This window comes from Natrix helvetica (assembly GCF_964273705.1).
Source record: "Natrix helvetica genome assembly, chromosome: Z".
NCBI lineage: Eukaryota > Metazoa > Chordata > Lepidosauria > Squamata > Natricidae > Natrix > Natrix helvetica.
This window is the reverse complement of record NC_138554.1, coordinates 123,332,384-123,356,131: the sequence shown is the minus strand read 5'-3', so window position 1 is coordinate 123,356,131 and position 23,748 is coordinate 123,332,384. Positions and strand designations below refer to the sequence as shown.

Genomic DNA, 23,748 nt, shown 5'->3' with positions numbered 1-23,748 from the left:
CTGTTAATAATCAAGATAAGGAAATTTACATTAGTTCCATTTAGTCCATAATAAGTGTTGACATGGGTTTTTATGTATAATAACTATAGTGATATAGGTTAATTAATTCTAGAGGAAAAATCTATGTGGACTAGCCCTTGGGAAAACTGTAATATTTAAGTGCAGGTTATTAACTTCTCTTCATGAAAGTGGCTAGTAAGGCAGAATTTTGCCTAGATGTTTATTTTAAGAATGCAAGAAAATTTTAGGTCAATACAATCTCTAATGATTGTCATCTCCAGTAGTTACATACAATTGTTTTGTTCAATTGAAAATATAAAAAAAATGAAATTAACTGGCTATGCCATTCAAATTGTAATGCTGACATCTTTGAGTTCTAATTCCCCACCCTCCTTTTTAACCACTTGGTAATGATTTTGTTCTCATTAAATTGATTGAAACCATAGTGGTGAGTTTGCTTTCCCATCAATTTGAAAGTGGGATGTTGCTAACCTTATCAAATTTGTATAGTATGACTTGACAATCATTGGTTAGACCTATAAAACTGCCTAGAATTGCCTAGAGATTATAGAGATAACATGAATAATATTGGAAGTATTCTCTGTAGACTGTTGTGGATGTGAATAATGGCCTCCTTGTGAATTCTAATTAACTTTTTTTAAACGAAACTATTAAGGTTCTCCAACCAGAGATGTGGGCCCTTCATTAGGCCTAAAGAAATCCAGCTCTTTAGAAAGTTTGCAGACAGCAGTTGCTGAAGTGACATTGAATAGTGACATCCCCTTCCATCGTCCACGACCACGAATAATCCGAGGACGAGGATGCAATGAAAGTTTCAGGGCGGCAATAGATAAATCATATGATAAACCTGTTGCCGACGAGGATGATGAAGGCATGGAGACCTGTAAGTAAATCATGTATAATTCCTTTCTTTACATTCTTAAAGTCATATATAATTTTGGATTAAATTCTGGTTGGAAAATCCAATAGATGCTTTAGTTTCATAATAGAATTATAGACTTCAAATCACAGGACACAATTGTTATATTTAGTTTGGCTTTGGTAAAACACACACACAGAGACACACTTTGCCATATATTTTATACATAAAAGTCTGGGTAGCACACCTCTTGAATAACTCAATTCATGGGACAGATGCCAAGAAGGGCACCAAGTTACATCAGAAAACTAGAAATCACTGGAAATTTTTGGTATTGTTTACATCCGTCCCCTAAGTCTTTATATGTTTAAGAATATAGCACAGTTCTTTAGATTCTAGTTGGAGAGTAACATAATGGTGACACCGAAGTGCATTTCACAATGTTCATTATGGGCTGGGCATTAGTTAAAAGGTTGCTTGAGATTTCACTAGTTAAATTACATTCAAGAATTTTGTATTCCTTTTATTCTTTCCTCAGCTTATGCGCTTTGTATGTGTGTATGTGTCTAAAATAATAATTTGGAAATCTTCCTTCTGTCATTGTGAAACCAATGCAATGCATCACTGGAAAATTACTGGTTTTGGAAGCTGAATATTTCTCTTTGCCAACCAACCGACACATTTTTGTTTTGTTTTGTTTTGAAAAAAAAAGTTACAATGAATTGTTTATAAAGAAATCTTTTATGATGGGATTATTGGGAGTTCTAAAATTATAGCATGGAACATGTGATAGAGGAGTACACTGACTTTGCAAACATAGTATAATTGCTCCCCTTAGAAGAATAAGCTATTCATACTCTTAAACAATGTATGAAAGATAAGTTTGGCGGGAGGTATGTATAGATTTTAAGAGCTATAATCAGAAAGTCAGAGATGACTGCTTGGGATATTCCGATCATATGAATCACAGCGCTTGTTTTCAAACTTTTGAAAAGGATGACAAGAAACAGAACCCATTTTTAGTGTGTGTAGTGTGAAGCAAGCCATTTGAATCTGAATAAATTGGCAAACCTTTCTTATCTCTCTTAATTGCTGGAGCTTCGGCTGGTATTAAGTAATACAATAAGCAGTCTAGACACTCAACTATGAAACAGTTTCATATTCAGTAATTATGTTTTCTTATATGCATTTTGCTTGCTTTATAGAGTAATTAGGAGAACAGCTTCAGAAAATTCGGCCTGTGGTCCTATTCAATAGAAATTATGTGCACATTTGCGTCATATTCAAAAGGGCAATCTGATTTAATATTCTATCTGCAGTTATATGCAAGTCTATTAACCAGGGCTATTTTTATCCTTTTATTTTTATTTAAAACAAAGGTGTATTTTTTTTAAAAAAATATTGCCTGTGAATGAAGAAACAATCATTGAAGTTACATTATTAATTTTCAGTATAGCATTATTAAAAGATACCAAGCACAGTACGAGGAGTTGTTTGCATGATATAAAAGGAGTACAATTTTTTGAGCTTAATGCCAAAACTTCAGCTATGTTAATATTTATACATGTTAAAAAAAAGAAGAAAAAGGGAAAAGCTCATCTTCTGATTAGGAACAGATTTATTGAACATAGCTGGCTTATACTGACTCATATATTATGCTATATGGCTTTCTACTCTGTATAGTGGCATGTAGCATGCTTTCATTCATCCATTCATCAATTTCTCATGACACGTAAGAATTGGCTGTAATTTTCAATTTTTTATTTGAGAGAGAGAGTGTGTGTGTGTTTGTGTGTGTATGCAGAGCCATTGAAAACTCTCTTACACACACGCGCACGGACACACACACATACATACACACACACGCACATACTCATTATCATCCTGGCTCCCTCTGTAGCTTTTGATCTCGTTAACCATTTTGTCCTCTTGCACTATTGAAATTGATTGTGGATCAGAGGCAGTGCTTCTATTTCTAAATAAGAAGTTCAGTTAAGTGTTCATGGGGAACTCTCTGGAAAAGCCCGATGAATGACTGAATGAATGGGACAGAAGAAGTTCAGATTTAATCTCAGCAAAACATAAACACTGTCTGATTGAAGGGTAGTTTCAACTTCATTCCTGAGTGCAGCTGCATTTCTTTACTGTTATACAATACAGAGGCACTTTTGGATTCACCCGGTAGATCCCACAGGATAGAGTTATGACCAAGAAGGCCAGCATTGGTTGGTTTCGAGTTGTGAGTTTCCTGACTACTGCAATTGCCCCAAATGGATTTGCCCTTGAATATGACTTCAAAGCTATAACTGCTACAGAACTTCTCTGCTTGCCTGCTGATTGATGCTAACTAATGAGAACTATATTACAGGGATTTCTCTCATTGCCAAATTAAGTTCCAGTCCCAATTCAAAGTGATTATTATTTACAAACACTTTGTGGCTTTTCACTATAGCATTCAACCAGTTTTATTGAAGTCAGCTTGTTGTAGAACTTTGAGTTGCTTAGAATGTATTGAGTAAGCAGAATATGTATATTATAAATCAAGAACTAATATTATAATCTGTATCACATGTTTCTAGCCTAAGTGAAATCAAGCATAGGATTAAAGCTTAGGTTGACAGTAAAAATTGTCAATTAATGGTAGTTTCTCTGTTTTCTAAATCTAACAAAACTGCATTTACAAAAAATATGTGGATTTGGTAGGCTGCAAAAGAACTTATGGTTCTCGTATTTGAAACTTAGATATATACATATTTTAAAAAAAACAAAGACAACTTCCTATTCTTTCCCTGATAAAATTTCCTTACTCTTTCAGTGGAAGAAGACACCGAAGAAAGTTCACGATCTGGTAGAGAATCTGTGTCCACATCTAGTGACCAACCATCCCATTCTCTAGAAAGACACATGAATGGCAGTCAGGAGAAAGGGGACCGAAAAAAAATTGGGAAGGACAAGAAAAAAGATCGAGATAAAGAGAAGGATAAAATCAAAGCCAAGAAAGGAATGCTCAAAGGTCTTGGGGACATGTTCAGGTAGGAATTGCAGAAAAGCTTAAATGTTTATGTCTCATTGTGTTTTGCTATTCATCTTAACATTATAGCTCACTATCCATTTCCAAAATACGAATACTGTGGATACAGTTAAAATTTGATATTGAATGTTTTGTCAGTCATTCACCATTGCAGTCTTACAAATATTCCATCAGAATCCATTTATTTTTCTGAGATTAGTGCATCTGGATGAAAGACAATATTCTCACAAACCAAAGGAATACCGTACTAACATGGTTTCTTTAAAGGAGATGAGGGAAGGGAAAGGATGACCTGTGGCATAAATAGTTAACTGTATTCTGTACACAATGAGATAATAATAGAGTAGAATTCTTTATTGACCAAGTGTGATTAAACACACAAGGAATTTGTTTCCGGTGCGTAAACACTCAATGTATATGCAACAATAGTGATATCATTAACATGGACATTGTAAAATACATTCTTCATAAAACATTAGCTACAACACTTGGTGATAGTCATGAATACTAAATAATGCACGTTCCAGAATACTAGCATCATCCTGGCTTAGACATAACTGAATGATAATCCTAGATATTTTGCACATTTATGATAATGTATTACTAAAATTCTGCCATTCCTATCTCCATAAATTCAAATGTTACCATGGAAAATATGCTTAGTATAATATACTGAGATGTCTAGTGAAATTTGGGCAACATATGCTACTGTTTCATTTATGGAGAAAATTTCCTAACTGCCGTACAGGAATTTATTTGTTATTTACATATGATTATGAATTTAGCAAAATAGATTCAGCCACAATTATTTAAGTATAGTCTTATAGTTGTTAATGAATGATGAATTGGTTATGTGGAATGTGAGCATATCCTCTGATCAAGTTCCCTTGAAGACAACACTTACCTCAAGCACACCTCAGTTTTCTAAAACTGTTTTGATCTGTGTTGCTTCCTGATTTCATACTGCACTTTCCACGGGTAGCAATAAAACATAACCTGTGGAGAACACAAATCAGCCAAATAAACATTGGAAAAATTAATATTAGGGTATACAGAAGGCTTAGGATTCAATCTGTGCAGAGGTATCCCAACTTAATGTGGTCACTTGTCTTATCAAGTTCTTATTAATAGGTATGCATACAGTAATTGCCTTTATTTTTTAAAGAACGTGCAGTCAATTCATTGTGGAATCATGTTTTTTTAAATCTTTCATTACAAAAGCAACAATGTGAACATTAATTATATTTATAAGAACTTTTGGCTATTGTGATGTTTATATTGATGAATTTGCATATGACTGGGCTATCCGAGGGATTAGCTCTCCCAAATTACATCAGACAACCCCATTAGATCTGCCATAGAAGGCATGCTGCAGATATCTTCAGCTATGCCTCTATTTTATGGGCCTCAGGAGCCATGCTTTCTCTATTGTGGCGCACACTTCATGAAGCATTATTTCTCCTGAAATTAGATTAGCCCCATGTCTTTTGATAATCCAGAAGGCTTTCAAGATCTGGTTATGTTATCAGACCTCAGACTCCCAGAGACATGAATAGATGGATCCATTCCTGAATTGGCCATTTTTATTCCCTCTTCATCTAGAATTTTTAATCTTTGTTTTTATAATATTTAAAGTTAGTTTTTATTTATTTTTTTACATTTGTGGTGTTGTTACAACAACATTTGTTGTGCACTACCCAGAGTTGCCTTTGGTGAGATGGGCAGCTATGTAAACTAAATAAAATAAAATAAAATTTTCCCATTAACAATATATTCAAATTCATGCTGGGCCACTACAAGAAGTCTCATTTGTATGTTTCTAGTCAGCTGAATGCTATCACAGTATCCCTAGACATATAGCAATAAGAACAAAATCACTTTCTGAGAAGGATAATACTTTGCTTTGTAAGTATCAGATTTCCTTCCAAAACAATAAGCTTACAGATGTAAGAAGCAAGTTCTATCTGAATCAAATGACAAGGGTTTATTTTTTAGCTTCAGTTACTTATTGTGTAGCAAATGCTGTGTAATCCTTCATTCATAGTTCTTGTTGAAACATGTCATGAAATATTGTAAAAAAAATATCTCTCTAATTTGATGTTCAAAACTGGTCTTTTTTTTGTTTATATTTGTATTGGTTTATTCCTCCCTTTCTCCATTTTATTTCTTATTTACATCTAAGAGACTGATTTATTTATTTAGAACATTGCTTTTCCTTATAGCATCAATACCATACATAAGAAGCATGAGCCCATTAATGGTAGAGGAATGTAGGATTCAGTATTACCCCCATTACTTACACAAACACACACACACACACACACACCAGAGGTAATATTCAGCAGGTTCTGACCAGTTCTGGAGAACCGGTAGCTGAAATTTTGAGTAGTCCCGAGAACCGGTAAATACTACCTCTGACTGTCCCTGCCCCCATCTATCCCAGCTGACCGGGAGGGAATGGGGATTTTGCAGTAACCTTCCCCTGGAGTGGGGAGAGAATGGAGATTTTACAGTATCCTTCCCCTGGAGTGGGGAGAGAATGGAGATTTTACAGTATCCTTCCCCTGGAGTGGGGAGAGAATGGAGATTTTACAGTATCCTTTCCCTGGAGTGGGGTGGGAATGGAGATTTTACAGTATCCTTTCCCTGCCATGGCCACCAAGCCATGCCAACGGAACCGGTAGTAAAAAAAAACTCCCCCCCCCCCACAACTTTCTTATTGTAGATTCGATTTGTCAAGTGTGGCATAAATTAAGCTCTTTCTGAGAAAGCGCAGCTCCATCCAGGGTTATTCTCAATTGGAATAGCTATCCTTTGAGTCTGGACAGGTGCTTAATGTGGATAGTTATGAAGCCCACTCTAAATATCTTCTTGAATCTTTGGACTCACCAAATTATGTTATTCAGTTACATAACTTTCACTGATGTGTGAACCACCTTTTGCATTTTTTGGTTGCATCACTGGAGGGCTTATACTAGTAAAGAATGTTAAGAGAGAAACAATGAGGAAATACTATTAGTCAGAGAGCTGCAGCTCATTTCTCAGAGATAGGTAAGAGAATGCCTTAAAACTGTGATGGAGAACGTATGGCATGAATGCCCAAAGTGGCACATGGAGCCATGTCGCTTGTCACGCGTGGTGTCACCGATTCCTCTTGCAGGTTTCTGGCGCAGATGCACAAGCGACGATCAGCTGGCCTTTGTGCATGCATCAGTGCTGGAAACTGGAAGAACTAGTCTTCTGTTTTCCAGCATGAGCATATGCACCAGCCAGTTGATTGTTGCGCCAGTAACCGGAAGACTATCCCCTGGGCAGCTCCTCTTCCGAGTTGCAGCCCCGACAAGCGTGCTTATGTGTGCATGAAATGCACACACGTGCTGCCTTTTCAGCACTCAATGCCAAAAAGGTTCACCGTCGCTGCCATAGAATCTTCTTATTTTATTTGGAGAAATATGAAGCCCTGGGGACCATACTGGCACTGTTGCAAGAAACTCCAGATCAGAGTCCATGAGAAAAGTTATTCGTGCTTATCATAAAGTATTCCATTTCCGACCATTTATTTAAAAAGCTTGATAAGAGGGAAATTATTTTTGCAAGCTGTATAGTAAGCTTTATATTTAGGAAATCTTGCATGGGCCGAATGGGAAACTTCACTTAGTCTTTTATAAACTGATCACTGCTTTGTGTAGGACAACATAGATCAGCAGAAGACAAGGTGATCCCTAAAACCTTTGTATGACCTGTAAATACCTTCCCCACTTTCCCTTTTCCTTTTTTGCCTTTTAGGACCTCCCAGAATCAAAACATTTTCATCCTTTCTTTACAGTGTGAGAATGGGGACTTCTTTAAAAGACAAAATAGGCCCTCTCCAAATTAGGTTGCGCTCTCTCTTTTCACTCCAAATTGTGAGAAAAGGGTGATTTCCCTATTCACTTTAATCCTTTCTGTCTTATACTGTATATGTTCTTCCATCTGTTAGAAAACAATGGTTGTGCTATTTTCTATAGCAGGGGTCTCCAACCCCTGGTCTATAGGCTGGCACTGGACCGCGGCATGCCAGAAACCAGTCCATGCAAACAAGCGAAGCCCCATCTGTGAGATTCAGACAGCACATGAAACCAAACCCCCTCCAGTCTGTGGAAAAGCCTTTCTCCACAGAATCAGTCCCTGCTGTCCAAAAAATTGGGGGTTGCTGTTTTACAGACTCCTTGGTGTTCTCTGTTCATCAATAGAGGGAGCTATATAATGCTAAAAAACAGAGCAATTTCATTTTGCCCTCCATTAATAAAAAAAGAACTGTGGTCTCTATTGCAGAAAAATTGACTGTTACTTGTAATAGCAATAGCATTTAGACTTATATGTCTGCTTTACAGTGTTTTACAGCCCCCTCTAAGCTGTTTACAGTATCAGCATATTGCCCCCAACAATTTGGGTTCTCATTTTACCCACCTTGGAAGAATGGAAGGCTGAACCAAATTGTTTGGTTTCTTACTAAACCAAACAAAAGTATAAAATAATATTTCAGGAGAGAAAAAGTGAACATGCTTACTTTAATGTGTCTCAGCATGCCTAGGAAACCCAATTTTTCTCATTTAATTTAATTTAGTATTCCAATCTTTGTCATGTTTGAAAATACAATCTGAGTTTATTTGGAATATTCGGGAGCAGTAATCAAACATAAGTTATTGATCTATACTCCTCTTGAAACTTTTTAATTTATCAAAGACTCATTGGAATTGATGCAACAATATCATAAACACTCCAGATACACAGTTAACTAGAGTAATCAGACCCTAATATTTTGCCAAGTGATAAACGTATCATTAGATGTATGTAAAAATAGTTCAGCTCATAATAAACACTACAAGCCAATTATTCAGATAAAAAGATATTTATTAGTAGATATGAATATTTATATAGCCCTGATAAGTGGGACATTAATAAGTGGATGAAAATAGCGATGAGTCTGTAGATAGGAATAAATGTAGTAAAAATGAAAACGGCAATAAATGGATCAATTTCACTGAGATATTTTAAAGTGATTCATTAGTGGTTGATTTTATATAGAATGGATAAACCCCAAGGACACTTTTGCAGCTTCTAAAAATTTGGTACTACAGAATGCATTGGAGAATTTTTTTTATAGCAGCTAAACCAGAAATTCCATATTATCAATGTCTATAATTTTAAATAAAACTAGATGTCGATAATATAAAAGTAATGGAATATAGAATTGAGCTATCTTATACTATCAAACCAATGGTCTTAGATTTTAAGAAATATTGTGGTTACAATTTAAAACTAGTTCATCAAACTAGTTTTTTAAAAAAATAAAAGTCATGTCTATTAAGTTCCTCAACAGTTGTTTAAATTCAGTAGGTCTCCAATAATTATATATGTTGGAGATGACTACTACAGCTTCAACCACAATAATACGCTGGCCAACAGTCGATACAAATTCAAGGTAAATCGCTCCAAACTTGATTGCAGAAAATATGACTTCAGCAACAGAGTGGTCAATGCCTGGAATGCTCTACCTGACTCAGCTGTTGTTACAGCCTCAAACCCCCATAACTTTAACCTTAACTGCCTACCGTGGACCTCACTCCATTCCTAAGTGGTCCATAAAAGGGACGTGCGTAAGTGCACCAGCGTGCCTACCATCCCTGTCCTGTTGTCCCCAGTTATTTGTACTCATTTCCTTTGTTCATGTCCGTGTTCATATTTACACCTGTTATCTCATACATGTTTGACAAACTAAAAAAAATACTGTTTGGTCCATGTTCAATCTTTTTTTCCTTTTCAGTTATATCTATTGCTACTGAGAGCAAGCAGGCTCTTGGAAGGAAAAGTTTAAGGATGTTGTTAAATTATGATATATTGATTGATTATTTAGTATTAAGTCATTTTCAAATCCTCGTGATCCCATTGATAGATCAGGACAATCCATCTCTTCGTCCATTTTCCTTCTGGCCATCATCCTCTTCATTCTCCTTTGTCCTTTCCCAGCATTAGAGACTTTTCCAGAGAGCTAGGTTTTTTCAATGGGTCTGAAGTAGGATAATTCGACATTTAACATTGCTTCTGTTTCTTTTGGCATTTGTCTAATAATACAATCACTTCCATTTATAGCTTTTCTTTTATAGCCATAAATTGCAGTGTAATGTAACAGTAATAATAATAATAATATTTATTCAATCAATGACCAGCAAAATTTAGAAATAAAAATATGGAAGTAAAATCAAATGAATGAGATAAAGTATTATTTTAGGAAGCAGGTTCCATGATAAAAGTATAACATACTGTACAGATATGCCTTGGGTCAGTTTTGATTCATCACTTCACCAATTTTATGACCATTTTTAACTATGGGTGTTAAACGAATCTGACTTCCTCAGTTGTTTTTACTTGTTGGAAGCCAGCTCAGAAAGATGCAGATTTTGATCAGATGACACAAAATGCTGCAACTGTCATAAATTCATTCTAATTATCAATGCTATTTTGTCATTAAATGGTCAGAAGTTGAGGACTGCTTTTAATATTATGTCATATATCTCTCTGTGTGTGTTTTTGTGTTTGTGTATAATATAATGTATGAAATTGAAGTATATGTCAGCTAAAACAACACAACTAACACATAAAGTGATAAATAAAACAAAAATAGTTATTTCTATGGCCAGTTATGTCTTATTTATGTTGCAGAAACACAGGATTTATCTCCCACACAGATAATGAAAGATCTCGAATCATCTAGAAGATGATTTATGGAGAAATTGTCTAGCCTTTGTGAGAATTTACATACTAGGGACAAAATGTAACCAGGCCTAATATACCTGTAGGGTTTGCAGTATAATAATACAAGAGAAATGGATTCATTCTCTTCGTCATCACATGGGCAGCTATGCTTAACTATAGAGGTTTTGGAGTATCTGACTTTCAGCAATCAGATAGTAGTAAGATACTATTTCTGGTTTGTGTGTGGGGGAGCTATTTGCAGCTTGGGGAAAGTTAAAATGTATGAATATTTTTCTAGTTCCCAAGTGTCCTTTTAAAAATCCAATTTCTGTCATGATAGGACAATTTATTAATTTCAGCCTGGAGCTCCACATCCCTTGTTCTTTAGTTGAGCAGTTGTTTACCCTGGTCATACCTTAAGGAAATTAGGAATGGTGTGGAAAACCTGCATAATGATAACAACAGTTCCACGGCCTGTTTCTAGGGAGAAGAAAAAGTTTCCATTAAAATTAGAGGGGTTAGTGTCAGCTGGAAAGGATTGGCTATTTAACCAAAAAAATTAATCATGATCTTCCAGGCTCTTACTTGGATTGTGGGCATGAAGCCTTTTACTCTTTTGTTTGGTACAATGAGGATTGATCTCAAGAATTTTGTTTGCATTGATTCCAGTACATCCTTCTTCACATAAATTACCCCACTTGTGCACCGTATACGGTTTGGTCAATGATTTGCAGGAATTCATTATTCTCTGCTTATGTAAAAGGAGAGTTCAAAAGCAGTTGAAAGTTTAAGACATAACAGCACTTAACAATTCTGGTGTATATTACAGATTCCTTTAGACTAATAACCATCCAAGGTATTTAAATGTAGCAACTTCTCTGTTCTCTTCTACTGTCTAGGATTGTTGGATAGCTCTCTTAGCAAAGACCAGAATTTTAGATTTCTGAAAATGAAGACCTAGTTGATTTTGTTTGCTGAACTAAAATATTGCTGGCATTGGTCTTTTCAGGACTTATAAGGATTTGTGAAATTATAGAAGTAGCATCAGTATAGAGAAGTACAATGTATTTTGTTGTCTTATGTACAATTTATTTAGATTAGATTCTAGCATACCCCATGATCTTATATTAACTACAAGTACAGTGACACCTGAGTACTCAATTGCTTTGAAACTCATTGAATTTGGTATTCAATGAATTTGATGTGGAAATGTCCTAGTACTCATAGTTTGTTTGGTACTCAACACACAAGCTAGAACTTGTTAGTATCGTCTTATTACCATGCCTTATTACTCACTACATTATTCCTTAAGGGAAAAAATATGTTTGTTAATCATTATTTTTGGTACTCATCATGCCTCTCGGAACCAATCTACAATGAGTACCAACGTGCCATTGTAATAGTTTTATAGAACCTTATTTTTACAATAGCCCTACCTTCCTATGGTTTATTATCTAGAATGTGTATATTATTAAACAGTCTGACCACTTGGCTGCTTAAAAAATAACAATAGTTTATGCACACATTTTGCAGTTATATAATACACATTTTTAAAGATGCGCCTCCTATTACTTGAAATACAGGCTTCCTTGTTTTCATCTTTGGATCTGCTATATATCTGAGTACAGATGGCAAGCCAACCTATTGGAAACCAATGCAAATTAAATATTCCCTGATTACCATTAAATTGAATTCTTCAATTGCATTTGGAATGATTACTAAGAGTGTAGCTGTGCTGTTTCATCCACTTCTGCAAAAGGAAATAGATAATTTAGTTTAAAAACCCTATTTAGCTGAAATCAGATATACTGTTGTCTCTTCTTACACAGCCACTCTGAAAGTGCATAGAACATGTCCAGTTTCATAAACATATTATTTGAGCTTTGAATTGTGTATGCCTCCCACATTAGCCACCTGAGACCTCTGAGTAGACATTTGGGAAAACAACAAACACAGATTGTTCTGCCCGTATTATAGTTCACAATATTTGTCTGCCCAATGCTTTTTAATTTACTGTGCTAATTATGTCTGAGGATAATTCAGAGTCTACAATACTGAAAAGCAAGTGGCTTTTTTCATTACCTATTACATATAGTTAGAGGTGTAGGTACAGATTATATATATATATATATATATTCATAATTTCCATTGATTTATATTCTCTAATTGTAAAGTTGCTCAACACGGAAACAAAGGATTAATGCTTTTATTATGCTTTCAATTTATGTGATAGCTGTATCTGTGTAACTTTGTTCTTCAACTAATAATTTTTAGGGGCTTTCTCCCCTTGGTAACGAAGAAAAGTACATTACAATGTATTAGTTGTTGTATTGGCACTCTGAAATGTTTTCGCAAGAAAAGCTAAGCAACACCCATCCTATCATCCAACAGAAAAAATTGCAGTTTCTCTTGGCCCCTAATACAAAGAGTTATAAATAGTACAGACCGGTTAGGGTAAAAGGACCAATCATGTGCTTGTTCTAATGAGAAGCATGTTTTATATACCTAGCATAAATAAATGATTGATTCAGTTATTTAATGATAGTTTCACATTACCCAGAACACTTTCAGCAACATAGAAATCTACTGTCACATTATCAAATTGCCATTTCTATATCTTTCAAATGGAGTAGTTTGCTGCTTAATCATGTCCCCATTCCATAGTTTTTTTAATTGATTACCAGCTGATAACCTGGCATTGCCCGGCTATATATTTGTGCTAATCTTGTATTAGACAGGAAAAACCCTGATTTTGGTGACAATTAAATTAGTCACAAATGTTTTCCCTGTGATCCCAATAGTGTCAAGAAAAGTGTTGCTAGCTGATCCATGATCATTTGGTATGCTTTTTTCTGATCTTGATTTAGAAGTGGCTTTTTGTCCACAATATTTGCACTAAGCCGTTCGACGTTGTAGTTCTTTTCTTGTATGTAATCTGTGTGAAGTACATCGTGTCGGTCTCGTAGTGGTGCAGGTGGGCTGAGTTGCGGTAATGTTTTATTGATCATGGTCATACATTTGTCCTCAATAATAATCAAAGCCGTGTTGAAAATGTCCGGACCAAATGTAATTTCTAATGTTGGATTTTCCTCCTTATCAGAGGGAGCCTCGTGGAGTACCGTGAAGCCGTTACCATGGCAACTCCACTGCATTGCACAGTAGAAGCCATTTTATGGCAGTATGGTAGAAGCCATTTTAAGGCACAACAGGCTGTATCTTAACAAAACATAACACCCTGAGGGGTGTTAGGTGTGTCTTACCCCACAGTATTTCTTTTCCAGAGACTAAGACATCTGTTTACCAAGTTTGATTGAAATTGCTCAAGGCATTCCAGAGTTATGCTGGAACACATACACATACACACACACACACACACACACACACACACACAGAGCCAGATAGATAGATAGATAGATAGATAGATAGATAGATAGATAGATAGATAGATAGATAGATAGATGATAGATAGATAGATAGATAGATAGATAGATAGATAGATAGATAGATAGATAGATAGATAGATAGATAGAAAGAGCTATTAAGACTTGATATCAAACTTAGGGAAGGTGGGGAAGAAGGAAGGAAGGATAGTTTCTGATTTCCTCAGCCATCTTCCCACAACTAAAATCTAAAGAAAGTCAGAAGTCTCTCCTATTCCCACTACCTTTGGTCTATCTATCACTTTGTTTAGGTAAAGCAATACCTCTGATGGTGACATAATAGGGCATGGGTTGTCTAGAACAGTGTTTTTCAACCACTGTTCCGCGGCACACTAGTGTGCCACGAGATGTTGCCTGGTGTGCCATGGGAAAAATTGAAAAATTCGAAAGATTAAAAAAAAAAAAAACCAGGAGGACCAGAGCAGGAGGAGACGGAGTAAATATAAAAGTAATAATAAAAGTAAGGGCTCGCCTCTTGCACACGGGTGTTCCGATCAGATCATCCTGGCGGGGACAAGAAGCGAGGAGGCAGAAAAAGAAACGGAGGCTAAGGAGCTTCCCCCCGCCTCCTCCCAGCAAAAATCTAACTGGGGAGCCGGCCGGGCAGTAGCAAATTAGCCGATCACGCCGCGTGATCAGCTAATTTGCTACTGCCCGCCGGCTCCCTGATAAGATTTTTGCAGGGAGGAGGCAGGAGGGAAGCTCCTTAGCCTCCGTCTCTTTTTCTCCCTCCTCGCTTCTTGGGGCTCCACCAATGGGAGAGCAAGGCCCGCCCAGCGCCAGGCTTTGGGCTAACACAGAGGTCTGCAAAGGTGGCTGTTTTAAGACTGATGGACTTCAACTCTTAGAATTCTGGGAGTTGAAGTCCACCAGTCTTAAGAGCCAATTTTGCAGATCCCTGCCTGGGCTAATATGATTGATGCCCTTGGTGGACTTCAACTCTCAGAATTCTGGGAGTTGAAGTCCACCAGTCTTAAGAGCCAATTTTGCAGATCCCTGGGCTAATATGATTGATGCCCTTGGTGGACTATAAAAACTAAATACAGAGAGAGACTGAGAGCTGTTGACGAAGAGCTACGTGTGTGTCTTTCTTCGATTCCAGCCAGAATATCAGCTTTGGGTTCAGCCAAACAGGCCCAGGTTGCGAACTGAATAAAATATTTTATAATTTTTCATATTTCTGTTTACTTACTATTTCATAATAAAGTAATTATAAAATACTTTCTTTGTGTTTATTTGATTCCTATTCAAGAGAATTACTTTATATATAGTCAATATAGGCACAAAGTTAAATTTTTTTTAACATTTTCTAATGGTGGTGTGCCTCATGATTTTTTTCATGAAACAAGTGTGCCTTTGCCCAAAAAAGGTTGAAAAACACTGGTCTAGAAGATTATAGTGTGAGAAAAAGTCAAATAAATAAGTAAATCCTGGAGACCATATGGATATGTCCTTTTAGTTTTCTTGGCATAGAATAAATATAGTTTACAATTATCTTTCTGTAATGACTTTGGATTTTCCAGTGTAATTTATAGATTTAGCTTAGCATTTTGATGCCCCCCTGTGAAAGTATTTTATTTTAATTTTGTTTTGTTATATTTTAATTTATTTTTTGCTCATTTCAGGGAACATCAGGTAATTGCAGTTAGTCATGAGTAAGTTCTCTGAAAGAAACTGTTGTTGGCTAATTATAGCTTTTAAATGAAATACTATTTTAAACATTTGTAAATTTCCCATTTGCAGGTCTACTAACTTCTTCCAGCTGGTTTCCCCTAGAATAAATCTTGGACTTTGATCACCTCTGGGGTATAAGGCATGGGATTTATTTTAATTTGAAACAAGATCATCGTTTTGTTTTGTTTTTTTAATGCACCAAAATAAGTGTCAGACTGACCTACTACTGAAGACAAGTATCCGTGGCTCCTGATAACATATTCTCTCAGTGTTCTTCTTTGCTTGTCAGTGAGTTAAAGTGAAAAACCTCTGACATCAACAGCACAATATCTGCCAAGCAAGCCCAGAGTGGTTTCTACTATGACAGCTGAGCTGTCTTAGATCCTTCCTGATGTTTTATAACGTTTCTCTTCCAGGCCCGCAATCTGAATATAAAATGCAAGTGTCAGGCATGACACCTACTTTATAATCTCTGTAAAGCAAACCTTTTCATAAAAAATGTGTTGAGAGTTCAGAGATTCAAAGTCAATTTCAATTCAAGCCCATGTTCAAGATGGGTTTTTCCCTCTTCTCATCTGCAACACGTGAAAATTGAAGGCTGGTGATTATTCAGCCTATAGCAAAGCATGGTAAATAAATATCTTTTAAGTATGGAGGAATCTGTTAGATGAAAAAAAATGTTAATGTCATTCTTTTCAGTAAGTATTGAAAACATGTCTTTTGAGATTTAATTTGTGATATTGGCAGAGATTGAATATACACAATGGTTAGCATAATCTTTTAGAGTAGTTTTGTAAGGTTTTGTTTTGCTTTATTAACATTTAAACATTCTTGAAATAGCCTTTTTGGCTTAATATTGCAGAGTCATATATAATTCGTAGAAGGAAAGATCTGTCTATATGTGAACATACATATTGCTTAAATAAATTAAGCTCGAGTTTATCAAATGGCATATACTTGAATGACTGACTTTTTATATTCTGAGATACGATTTTCAACCCATAAGCATAATTATATTATATTGGAATCCTCATGCATGTAGAAAGAAAATTGATTAGAATTCTAGTCCCTCCCCCCTTTCTCCCCTTCACAGGAAACAGCTATATATGTTACCTCCTAACCATATTTTCTGTAGACCAAATAGGACAAAGTTTAAAAACTTCACTAATCTAAAATTCTGTCCACAGTCTAAAATCTTGGAAAATTAGATATCTCTATGTATTGAAACTACAGCAGAAATTAATTATTTTTGTGTTATTCAAACAGTTTACATCTTTTCATTTTGCCAAAATTCTCAGGACAACTTACAAACCCAGATAAAATTTATCATGATGGAGACAACAAAGCATTAGCACATAGAATGAGTAACACTAAAAGGCAACTTAAAACTGGAATAAAATATAAAAGAACTGTTATCCATTGTAAAATTGAGAAGAATCTCCAATGTTGTCCATGACTACTTACATTGAAATACTTTTGAGTTCCCAATTACTGTATGCATTGATTTTAGACTCAAGCATGTATATGAATATGGGATGCAATGCTATAAAATATAGATCCACATTAGCAGGAGATGTAATAGAGTTGCAAAATTAACTTCCTGTTCTTTCAGTCATAAAATACAACATTTAAAAGTTGTTTTAGTAAGTAAGTTTTCTCTTGAGAACAAGTGCTGGAACTAACAATGAAGAGATCACCAGCTTGATGTAACAATAGCATCTTAACTTCATATTCCAAACTGCAGTGCACTCCCGAAGCTGCAAAAGCAAGTGCTTGCCATCCTAACTATCTCTAATATTAACTCATAAATCTTCCAAGTGATCTCATTGATCCCATCCAACTCTTGCGAATTGTGTTTCCATTCTTCTGCTGCCCTCCATCTTGCCAAATGTTGTCATTTTTCAGCAGAAGAAAATATGTAACATATTTTTCGAAGTATAAATGCACCCTTTTCCCTCAAAAAAGAGGGTGAAAATCTGGGTGTGTCTTATACACTGAATGCAGCATTTTTGGTCTCCCGAAACCCTGCCCCCTTTGCAAAAATGGCCATGCGTAGCCTTTACGAGGCTTATAGAGTGCTCCTGGGAGCTGGGGAAGGCAAAAATGAGCAACAAATGGGCAATTTGTTGCTTATTTTTGTACCCCCCAGCCCCCAGGAGCACTCTATAAGCCTCCTAAAGGCTATTCATGCCCCTTTTTTTGACAAAAACCAGGCCTGTTTTTGTGAAAAACAGGCCGTTTTTTTTTTGCTCGTTTTTGTCTCCCTCAGTCCCCAGGAGCATTCAACAAGCATCCTAAAGGCTATTCATGTTCTTTTTTGACAAAAAATGGGTCCATTTTTGTGAAAAACGGGTTATTTTTGGGAAGTCTGCAGAGTGCAAAAACTTTTTTTTAAAATTTGCCTCTTTAAAATCTTGGTGCGTCCTATACTCCAGTGCGTCTTATACTCTGAAAAATGCGGTAGTTCAGAGTTCAACTGTGGAGTTCTCTGTGAGTTTGCTTATTCAAAGCACAGATGATGGATCTACTTGGATAATGAAATATCTGTAAACAAACGGTAAAGCTCAGAGTGCACAAAGGATTTCTGTATCTTTCCCCTCAAGTCTATTATCAATTTATATCTCCACACAGCATGTGAGCTTCTGTAGCTTATTGTTGCTTCAAGAAATCAGTCTTATTTTTCTTATTGATCCAGGATTGACTGATACTTTTGGGAGCCCATCTCTAAGTCTATAATTTGAAATTGTCTGTACTCTGTCTCTTGTTTTATCTTAACTTTTAGAACCATGATTATTGCTTCTAATATCTTCAACTCTTCTAAACTTTGATGTCATTGAAATGTTTTATCCTTCAATTACAGACACAGAAAAAATACTGTATATATAAGAATCAGTATTTTTTTATTTTTATTGATTTAATTTATATACCACCTTTATTATTTTTATAACCAACTCAAGGCAGCAAACATATCTAATGCTCTTTCTCCCTCCTATTTTTCCCAACAACCCTGTAATGTGAGTTGGACTGAGAGTGATCAGCCCAAAGCTGGCTACCCAGCTGGTTAAGGTGGGAGTTGAACTCATGACGTCCTGCATTCTGACCTAGTGCTTTAAGCAGAGAATAACCTGGCTCACAGTTTTGATATATCAGTGTACCAAACTGAGTATATCATTTCTCATTGGATTTTGCTTTTTGACATTTTTCCTAAATGCACTTGAAAACTTTTACTTTTAAAAATGGCTCCAGAATCAGCGCAATGTTAAAGAAAATATTGCTCTTTTCTGCTTCACTAACTGATGGTACTCAGATAATATTCCCATCTGAATGTGTAAATACATAAGCATATAGGGTGGGAAGTAAGCTGTTGTTCTGAACTGGGATATGAACCAAATAGCAAGTAACATATATGTTTCAAAATTACAGCAATAGACTTTCATCTTAATAACCAGTTAGAATTCTAGTCACTAATTTTTGAACTAATTACAGAAATCCAATTGGGATCTGTTGGTGATGATTAGTAGTAGACCAAAAAGGAATTTTTGACCTGATCAAACACATTAGCAGTACAGTTGTTGTACACTTGGGATTTGCTAGTTAATCTACCACGTAGTTCTGCGCAGACTGTTTACCAAATTTTGCTTTCTTCAAAAACTGCACAGTGTAAAATCTTTTTGAAGGCCTATTAAAAGCAGAACCAGGAACAAGGGGAACATGCTGCAACAAATTTGTCATCAGATACCCCTCTTGACGCTTTGATAGGTGTCAGGTAACATTTTAAATATTAATTTATATTTGAAAAAGCAACATTAAAAGTTTACTATGGTTGTGAAGAATGCTTTGTCTCAGTTAATTTTTATAACTTGCTCTTTCTAAATCGGAGTACAAGGAGATAGATGATAGATAGATGATAGATAGATAGATAGATGACAAACACCAGAAGTAATAATAGTTGATATTTATTTATAAGAGAAAAAGTCTTACAAAAGAAAAAAAATAAGATCAGATGCCAGCTATTAATCTGAAAAACTGATGCACTTTCAGTGCAAAGCACAGGCCCTGTTTTCCTTTCAGAAGATGAAAGAATACAGTAAACAAAAATATAAGTCGATCAGAATGTTAGCAGTTCGGTGGTTTGAATCCATAGCACTGCATAATGGAGTGAGCTCCCGTTACCCGTCCCAGCTTCTGCCAACCTAGCAGTTCAAAAGCATGTAAAAATGCAAGTAGAAAAATAGGGACCATCTTTGGTGGAAAGGTAACAGCATTCCATGTGCCTTCACCATTTAGTCATGCTGGCCACATGACCATGTAGACGTTTTTGCATAGCTCTGGCTGTTCGGCTTTGAAACAGAGATGAGAACCACCCCATCATCATAATAATAATAATAATAATAATAATAATAATAATAATAATAATAATAATAATAATAATAATAAAAAAATTGAATTTATTAGCCGCTCCCTTTCCAGGCAGGACTCGGGGCGGCGTACACTAGGACATATATAAACATACATATATACAAAGACATACATGCACGGAGGAGGTAATAGATTACAACATTTAGACAATTAAAACCATTAACATACCCCTAGAGTTGGGAACTACAGGAACATTTACCTTTTATTCATTGAACAGTGAAAATATTATCTAAGCCATCTATCCTTGTTTCTTCCCTAACATTTTCCTGTTATCATCAAAGACACTTCACAAGATAATGACTGATATACATTAATGAGATTCCAAAAAAACATATGATAAATATTATCCATATAATCAATTTATAAAATTTTATCAGGTTGAGACCTATTACAGTTTAAGATAGGAGTGGGAGAGCCAGTTTGGTGTGAATAATGCACAAGGCTGAGACCATTATTTCTTGCTTGCCTTTATTAGAAAGCCAGTTAGGTGACCTTGAGCCAGTCACTCTTTCTCAGCCCTAGAAAGAAGGCAGTATCAAACTAGTTCCAAAATCTTGCCAAGAAAATTGCAGAGACTTGTCCAGGCAGTTGTTAAGAGTCAACAAAATTCAAACAGATTAAAAAAAAATCAGGGCAGGCCAACTCAGACACTATATGTTTTGTCCCTAACTCCACACATTTTTTGGGTCATATCAGTAATTTCTGGTGGGCATTTCCTATCCCTAACTTAAAACATGAAACACCTGTGTAACATAATATAATATAGTTTAACATGTGCTGTAGGCCATTCCATTTGTTTCCTCTCATTCTGGGTAACATATTTTCAAATAGCATGAATCGAATCTAAATTAACTTTTATCATGTTTCAGCATGAATCTGAAATTAGCTGTCTGTTATCAGTGAGTACTTTTTGTTATAAATATGGAACAGCTGTTCAGTATTCTTGAGCAATTGCTCTGGATAAGTCTGAAGCAATTGGTTTTGGTTGATCGGTGCAGATTAATCAAGTGCAAATTAATCAAAAGTGCTTCATTTAGACTTTCTTTCTTTTTGCTCAATGTAACATTTGCCACCGTAGTTCCATATTTGTAAAGTAAACGTAACCTAGCAGAGCCAGTTTGGCCTAGTGGTTAAGACACCTGGCTAGAAAACCAGAAATGATGAGTTCTTTCCCATCTTAGTCATGAAATCCAGACCTTGGGCCTGTTACTATCTCAGCCTAAGCAACCTCACGGTGGTTATTATGAGGAGAATAGGAAGTTGGATTGGATATGTTCACCACCACTTCATCATTTGTAAAAATAATAAAGGAGGGACGCAAATTAATAAAATATCTATTAAAATAAGACATGACTATTATGATTCTGTAAATGTATATTTTGCTACTTGTTTACTTCTTGGTATTTTTAGACTTTAAATTAAAAAGGCCAGAAAATGTTTTCAGTATCATTTCTGTGTTCTCTCTGGAATAGGTTCCTAACACTAAAATTAAATGGGCAAATAAGTTTTCAGGGTAATATGCATTGCTTAATTTATTCAGCCAAGGGTATTCCTTAGGAAATTTACATCAATAAAAAAATTCTGTTAATTGGCAAGAAAAAAAATGCTGACGTATTAATGCTTTACAGCTAATGAGGTCTATGGGGAATTTTTAATATTGGGATGTTCCAGGTGACCTGTCAGGAGTTTGATTAACCTTTCATATACCTATGTAAACTTTCACTATAAACTTTTCTGTAGTTGCCTATGGGGCCAAGTCTTGGTAAACATATTAATATTAGATTACATCCAGATTTAGTAATATGTCTATTTAAATCTATGGTAAATGGACAACTATCATGAAGCTTGTTTATTTTTGAGGAAACCAAGCCATTATGGTCTTTTGTGTAAAGCATGTATTGTGTGAACTTAGACAACTACCAGAAGGCCTAATTTCTACCAATCATTTTTCATGAATCATACAACATTGTTAAAAAATAGTTATAAATTATAAGTTTGGGAGTAGGGTTCAATGTGCATTTTTCCTTAAAATTATTTGAGAATTAGTTTGGCATCTGTTTTTTCTGCAGTTGTATTTATTCCTGTTTTCTAAAAAGGCAGTCTCTGACAAACAAATAACCAGTGAGCATCTCCTTTGTTCTTTGGTTGTGCTGTAAGGAGGCAGAATATTGTTTTACTAAGGCTTTTTTTGACTCAGAAATTCTACCAAATATTTACTGTAGAGTTATAAAGAGGGAAAGTTTCCCTCCCAAGTAGTTTAGGGTGCTGTTTCAACACCCTGGATAGTGTGTGCAGGCTCTCTCTGTTTGACTAGTTTCAACTCAGGAGGTTTTCATGACAAAATTGAATCCAGTAGATTTCTGTTTAAGTCACTGCTTTGTGTGCCTTTGCTCTTATAGCAAAACTCCCTGCTTCATCCACAGCTGTCAAAGGCATGATATCATTTTTTGGCCTTCTGCTTTTATTTTATTGCACTTAAAGCTAAACAAGTGTTGAGTTGGTAGACCCCTTGGCAAGAATACTGTAGCATAAAGCTGTCATAGCTAGCATTTCAAGTACAGCAAGTTCCTTTTGGGAGAACACCAGAGAAGATGCACATGACTATGATCCAGCTATGACTGAATTCACAAGTCAGATGGTGATTTGATTTGTTTGGTTTAACAGATCATATTGTGCGGAACTATCTATTATGAACCGTGATTATATCCTAGCATGCCCCAGTAGTTATGCTTTATTTCATGAAGCAAGGCATAGCATAATACGAAATGAATCCAACCAGTGCAGAGCACGCACCAAAAGTATGCAATCAGTGTAGTAATATTTGAACACATCAAAGGCTTTTGATTTTTTTTTCCTGTGCTAGGATGGGGAAGATGTTGAATATTTTTGGAGCAGTCCTCTGGAACAGCTTACCCTTTGACATATGTATGGCTTCTATCTTTGTGACATTTTGGAAACTATGAAAAGTTGGTTCTTCTGCCCTTTGGAGATTAACATATCATGATACCCCTCCTTAATTTGCTAATGTTGCATTTTAATTCTACATTAATTTTGAAGTTGTACATTTTCTTAATTTCTATAAACTACCTACGCTGGTTTAAGTTAGCTCACCATTGCTATAATACTGCTTCTAAACTTCTCTTTTCTAAAATTTTAACCTCCACTGTTTCGTTAAAAAAGAAATTCTATTTATTTTTTACTTTGAATTATGGTAGTGATGAAGATTATTAATGATATGTTTATAGAAATTCTCATTTATAATTTCATTACAAAAGCAAAAGTTAAGGCAATAGGGCTGAAGTATACTGATAACATATAATAAAATCCACTGGCGAACTTTTGTTAGAAGTGACATTTATATATAAGAGACACTTGAAGGAAGGGCTATATATCTTGAGAGATATAGTTGACAAAAGTTCTGTTCCCAATATTTTCAGATTTTCTTTTCTACAGACATTGAAAACTGCTGCCAGACAGAGAAAACAGTATTGTGAAAAGTTGTTAATACTCCTATAATGACCAAAGTTGCTTTTTTCAAAAGACAATTGGGCTTCCTTGTTTTTTCCTTG

The 23,748-nt window shown here is 35.5% G+C and overlaps 1 protein-coding gene across 12 annotated transcripts in view; it reads left to right on the top strand.

The window, feature by feature from the left end:
- PARD3 (par-3 family cell polarity regulator) overlaps positions 1–23,748 on the top strand; it is a 648,562-nt gene that overhangs the window by 482,859 nt on the left and 141,955 nt on the right. For all 12 annotated transcript variants that reach the window (XM_081971096.1, XM_081971094.1, XM_081971102.1 and 9 more), the window contains 2 exons: positions 677–904; positions 3,696–3,912. In XM_081971096.1, coding sequence (XP_081827222.1) covers positions 677–904; positions 3,696–3,912 — 445 coding nt within the window. The remainder of the gene's footprint in view (positions 1–676; positions 905–3,695; positions 3,913–23,748) is intronic.